General features: G+C 33.3%; 1 protein-coding gene across 1 annotated transcript; it reads right to left on the bottom strand.

Moving 5' to 3' along the window:
• Window positions 1-1,967: 1,967 nt before the first annotated feature.
• On the bottom strand, window positions 1,968-3,897 carry LOC133302718 (uncharacterized). Its single transcript, XM_061502535.1, has 4 exons — window positions 3,613-3,897; window positions 3,112-3,454; window positions 2,332-3,009; window positions 1,968-2,242 (listed from the first exon to the last, which is right to left on the bottom strand). Exons 1-4 carry the CDS (start codon window positions 3,895-3,897, stop codon window positions 1,968-1,970), a joined length of 1,581 nt encoding a protein of 526 aa, XP_061358519.1.
• Window positions 3,898-6,525: the final 2,628 nt, after the last annotated feature.

The following is a 6,525-nucleotide window of genomic DNA, read 5'->3' as shown; positions in this document are numbered from 1 at the left end:
AAAATGTGACACAACTTTATGAAATTTTATTTTGTAATACATTGCTAACAAGAATGTGGCGAAATAAAATCCAATCCCCTTATTCTCAGTTGCAAAAATTAATTAAATAATTTTTTTGTAATATTCTCAGTTTTAAGCCTCCACTAAGCATTGCTAACAAGAATGACCAATTGGATCGCTCTTATTAATTAATTATTAATTTCCAATAAATTATAACCGTTAGATTGACAAAAATCAACGATGATTAGCTTGATTGTAAGAGTGGTAAACTTTTATGGTGGTAAATATATCTTGTCCCTTATTTTATTATCAAAAGTAAAAGTAAATAATGTTATGGATATGATATAAAGTTCATATTTTAGGAAACCCAATAAGGACACACAACTAAGAGAAAAAATAAAGGAAAGATTTTCAAAAAATACTAATCCTAGTGCAATAATAATAAATCTCATATTGGATGGTTTTTTTGACCCTTTTGTTCTCCAAAAATTAAATAATAATTATTTTGCCCCTTCCCAAAACATTTCACCCGTCTGCCCCTGTTTAATCAATTAAACCTCGACCTTAATCGATTAAACAGTGAAAAAACATAGTAAGCAGGAAACCCGTGAGATGTCAGTGCTATTTTTTAAAAAACCCCATTAGTGGTTGGGGGTTATTTAACACAATCCTAATCGATTAAGAACTCCCAAAATCTCCTCTTTTCGAACTTTTGCCCCAATTTGTGTTGTGGGTTCAAACATAAACATCAAAGTGTATACCCTCTCCTATTGGTATGTATTGTTCAATTTCTTCCAATTCTTTTTTGTTTTTTTATTCATAAACCCTAGATATTTTATACGTGGTTTGGTTCAATTGGGTCATTTTTTTGCATAGATTCTTCGATTTGATGCATGTTTAGGTTATGTTTTGATCAATATACATGGTTCATCGATTAAACCATTAAATCGATTAACCCATAATGGTTAATCGATTAAAGCAGTGCTGTGAGCCACTTGGTTTTGTTTCCACATGCTTTTTTTGATCAAATGAGTTTCAACACTCATGAACTTGGTCAATGTGACTTGGGGAAGGGATTTGTGGTCTGAATATACATATGTGCTAACACGATTCCTTAAATGTACGAAAATTGCCAATAAAGTTGGTTTGGCATACGAAAACCCTATTTAGTGTTTTTGAATACATAAACTTGATTCATTTTATATGAACTCGTGTATTAGGACTTATTCAATTCATTTGTGGGCCTTCTTCATTTGGTACGACATGCACACATTACAAAAGAGATGAACATTTTAATACATGAAGGATTCATAAACAACAGTTGCATACACCACATTGGCTTGCAAATCACAATACATGAACAATACACGAACAATGGTTGCATACATGAAAAATTCATTACAAAACTCATTGCAAAAGACAATTCAAGTCTGTGTATTCCTCATTGGACATGTACGTATGTTATGACCAACTTGCTTACACTGTCTACATCTATTCTGACTGCTTGAGGGTATCCATCTCATTCTGTATTCTTGAAGACTTTGGTCTTCCCTGTGCATGAACCAAATTTACATTCGGGATAATGGTTGGGCCATTGCCTTGTGGAATCAACAATTCATTGGCTATCGGATATCAATGTGCAGCATAAACCCTAGCAATATGTGGAATGAAGAATATAGGGTCAATATAATCGTAGTGGTTCAAGTTCTCTGCCTTTCACACTACTAAGACGTGGCTGCAAGGATACCTTTTAACTGTGAACTTTCCACTTTGACATTTGCGATTGATCAAGTCCACCCTCATTATGTCACCAACTTCATGTGTAGATTGATTATAGGCATCCTCAACCTCGAACAATTGCAAATCCCTATCATAAACCCGCACACGGAGACTCACTGTCAATTGATCATTTTTTGCAATAGCATCCTCAACCTTCTTTGAAATTTTCCTACCTTTTGCCATATTTTCTATATCTTTTCACGTTTGTTGATGAAATATTCAATAAGTCTATTGTAGGTATGTTTAACCAATGATGTTATGGGAAGATAATGTACACCCCTTAGGACCTTATTCACACACTTAGATAGGTTAGTCGTCATGTGACCAAACTTCCGTCCCTCATCATCATAAGACCTGCAACATTGCTTTTTTGGGATCAGATCTATCCAAGAAGCAACTTCTGGGTTATTGTCAATAAATTCTTGAAATCTCATGTCAAACTGAATCTTGGAACTCATGTACCCTGCAAAACAAAGAGTTTTAATGTATTGCAAAATATACAATACTTATACTAATGATCTACAAGAAGTACATATTAATGACATTTTATACCTAGTTTCATCAACGTTTTCTTCAACTCGACATCCTTAAACTTAGTATTAAATTTGCTTCCGATGTGACGTAGGCAAAACATGTTATATGCAAATTGAGGCTGCCAACTAGTATGATCGTGGACTGCCCTTATGATGCTTCGGTGAAGATCAGATATTAGACAAATATCTTGCCTATGTGTCACATGAAAACGTATAAGGCTAAGAAACCATGACCAATCTTCCAACTTCTCACCTGGAGGAACAACAACAAAGGCAATAGGTAACATATATCCATTTCCATCCTGTGACGTCGCAATCAAAATAGTTCCTTTATATTTCCTATACAGATGAGTCCCATCAATTTGTATTATGGGCTTACAGTATTTGAAGGCCTCAATGCACTGGTAAAATATCCAAAAAAAAACCCTATGAAAGACAACCTTGTCGGTATAAACTCGATGTTCGTCAAAACATTGATCTGTATCAAGCTTGAACACTGAACCAACATTACACTGTGTCATGTATGTCAGCCAATTCAGCAATAATGCATATGATTTTTCCCAGTCACCAAATAACTTCACAATGCCCTTCATTTTTGCCTTCCAAGCCTTCTTGTAAGTTATATTGTACCCATACAGACGTTGTATTCTCTCTTGTATCAACATTAGTTTTAAAGTTGGATCTTCCCTTAACATACCTATTAAAAACAAATCAATTTTTCAATATTTTCAATAAATATTTTTTGATAAATAAATAACATAAATAAATAATATATAGTTCCACGTATTACAAAACTTACTTATAATGGTTGCACATACAACCTCTGAATCCAATTGTTTATGATCCCGGGTAAGACCTTGGTTTAGGCAGGTGTGATCTTTACCCCACTTATTAACGACCCAAGTATTTTCATCCTTCGGCAACATTGCCCTCATATACCAGGGACAACTGTCATCATGGTTTCTACACTTCATCACAAATCTATGCTCATCGCTTTTTGATACTACGGTTGTACGATGAGCCTTCATACACTGTACTTTCACGGCATGTTGCATTTCAGATTTGGAACGAAACTCTTGATACAAATATAATGGATCCCCTAATTGCCAACCATCGTGCAAGTCATCGTCACCATACAACATCTGCATATCGTCATTAGGGTACGCCCAATTAATGAAGGAGTAATGTGGGCTTTCGTTCTATAATGGATGAATCTCGGGCCTTACGTCTAGTTCATTACATTTTTATCAATACCAATAACAGCACAAATATGAAATATTACATAAAAAATTTAATTTACTAAGTTACCACTACTAACTGGGTCAACATGAAGTGGTGGCATGACCGGGGAACTTAGGTCTACTAGGTTTGTGTCAGTGTCCAAATCACCCTCCACGTTAGTATCAGAGGTGTCACCTAGTAGAATAACACTATCAGGTTCTCCCTCCTCATCACAGTCCATATCCTCCATCTCCTTCTCCTTATCTTCCTCCCGCGATGTTATTTTACTTAACACTTGTGCAGGTGCAGATAAATCGACGAATCTATCTTCTTGACCAACATATTGTGGACTTCTTGTATGCATGGGTGCAGATGAAGATTGGCCACAATCAACTTCAACATATATCTCAATAAAATTTTGAAGTCTCCGGTCACCAATATTGCATCTATAACACATTTTACATCTTCATCATCATAGATATCGTTACTAATGTAGTATATGGCATCCTTACCAATTGTACTCTCTACCCTGGCTATCATCCGATAAATGCATTGGCTACCTTGTAGCCCAATTTTTGGTGAATTCTTCCCTTGAGCTTGTTGTATGTAATGTCCCGTTTGATTTTCATCATTTTCATTTTTCCTTTCAAATTAAACACCATTGGGACCTTCAAAATGCCTCTCATCATGGTAGGTCACTGTAACAAGTGTGTTTGAACTTGAGCTCATCTTTCCCACGAAATTGAGACTAGGGTTCAGAATTTTGGGGTTTGGGTTCAGATTTCCCCAACAAAAAGGGAATATATAAGTGCAATGACAATGATTTCACAAGATTAAGGGTTTAGAGCTGATGGGATGAAATAGCCTCTTGATGGATTGGATTAGAGATGAGAAACGAGAGAGATTTTGGTATAAAAAATGGGTATAAGTGAAATGAGACCAAGACATATAGATATAGGATTTCTGGAGATATTTAATCGATTAAGCACTGTGGCTTAATCGATTAAATCACGAGTTTCCTAATTACTGCATTTTTTCACTGTTTAATCAATTAAGGTCGTGGTTTAATAGATTAAACAGGGGCAAATAGGTGAAATATTTTTGGGGAGGAGCAAAATGATTATTATTTAATTGTTGGAGGGCAAAAGGGTCAAAAAGCCCATATTGGATCCCCCAAATTCACTAAAGATCTAAAATTCCAATTTTACCCACAAATATACTTTCTAAATAAAAGGTAAAATTTACCAGTATGCATACTTTTAAATCCTTTTTCTTAGATGTCACTGTACACACACTCTATCTTTTGGCTATGTCGTTATTATAGTGCACAATAATCCGTTATTCTCTAAGGTATCTCCGTCATATATACTTGAAATAAGGCATCTAAATTTTATAAAAATTATCAATATCAAATTGGACAACTCAATCTTTCTAAGATTGCACAAATAATATTCATGTGATATTAATAATAAATGAGTGGATTAAATAAATACCGTATGATGAGATATATATGGTGGTGTAGACTGTAGAGACCTTTAAAGAGAGAGAAATAGAGGTAAAAATAACAGCGAGAAAGGTTTGCAGGTTATGGCTTTTGGCAAGAAAAAATTGTTTTAGTATTTTTAAATGAATCCCTGATACTGGGGAGATTCTTTTTCCTTATATAAAAGAGAGCAAGGGACTATAGTTTTTGAAACCGGTACGCTTAAAAATGATCTAAAGTAAATTAATATAAGGAAAAAGTGTGTATCATTTTAAAGGATGTAAAGTTGTGTCATTTTAAGTGAGAGAAAGAGATAGATAAAGGCGGAGAGAGAGTGGACAAAAAAATATAAAGGTGTGAGTTTCATCTCTTTGAGAGAGTGAAATAACATAAGTTGTGTCATTTAAAAGGACAAACACTTTTCCCTTAATATAATTAGAAAATAAATTGTTTGACAAAGGTTAGATAAGAATAAATTTTAAAATTCATGTTTGACAAAAAGGTTAAAAAAATCAGATTAATGCTTTTCCCATGAAGCTGAAGAGTTATTATAACCGAGCTTTGTTTAAAGTTGATTTTTCAAACACGACCTAAGTGAATAAGATAAGGTAGTGCTTAATAAAATAATTCCCCCAAATCACATTGATCAAAAATTTTCCAGTTACCCAGCCGTCCAATTTTATTTGAGGTAATAAATTTTGTTTCTATGATACAAGTTTATTGGAAAGATTTCAAGACATTACAACCCCCAACATGTAGGAAAATGATTTTAAAGTTTCTCAAGAAGAAATTATATATATATATATATATATATATATATATATATATATATATATATATCATTTGATACCGGTGTCAAATTTTGAAATTTGACACTGAATCCTAATATTTAATTTTCGTCAATCAACGATTATTATTTTTTGGAAATTAATATTAATTAATAAGTTTGATTCCAAATAAATGATAACCGTTGATTGACAGAAATCAACGGATATGTTTGATGTCAAATTTCAAAATTTGATACAGTGTCAAAGGATCCTACTCAATATATATATATATATATATATATATATGGGGAGGGATCATTTGACTCCAGAGTAAGATTTAAAAGTCTTACTCTTCATCCCAGCCCTTGATTTCCGTTCATCCAACGGTTATCATTTAGTAATTTAATGCATTAATTAATTATTAATTTCAAATAAATGATAACCGTTGGATGAACGGAAATCAATGGCTGGGATGAGGAGTAAGACTTTTAAATCTTACTCTGGAGTCAAATGATCCCTCCCCTATATATATATATATATATATAATTATGTTACATGATCTAACATAACTTTCCTGCACACACAATTTTACGTGGGCCCAATTCCTTGATTTTTCTCTCTCATCTCTCTTTTCAATTGTGTGTATAAGAAATTTATGTTACATCATGCAACATAATTTTTGATTTACCCATATATATATAATTATATGGGGTCTAATTTTTCTCTTTTTTTCTCTTCTCCT

The sequence above is a fragment of the Gastrolobium bilobum genome, unplaced genomic scaffold (genome assembly GCF_033153095.1).
Source record: "Gastrolobium bilobum isolate Gb01-03AN ecotype WA unplaced genomic scaffold, APGP_CSIRO_Gbil_v1 utg628, whole genome shotgun sequence".
NCBI lineage: Eukaryota > Viridiplantae > Streptophyta > Magnoliopsida > Fabales > Fabaceae > Gastrolobium > Gastrolobium bilobum.
The sequence above is the reverse complement of the archived record's forward strand: the minus strand, read 5'-3'. Positions and strand labels throughout refer to the sequence as shown.

What these genes read in the sequence shown, in the direction of transcription:
- LOC133302718 (XM_061502535.1), bottom strand. Translation starts at nt 3,897, where the DNA reads ATGCATACAAGAAGTCCACAATATGTTGGTCAAGAAGATAGATTCGTC. An exon ending in CAGTTAGTAGTGGTAACTTA is followed by an intron (nt 3,455 to 3,612) that starts GTAAATTAAATT and finishes GACGATATGCAG; the next exon opens with ATGTTGTATGGTGACGATGA. An exon ending in TGTATGTGCAACCATTATAA is followed by an intron (nt 3,010 to 3,111) that starts GTAAGTTTTGTA and finishes TGTTTTTAATAG; the next exon opens with GTATGTTAAGGGAAGATCCA.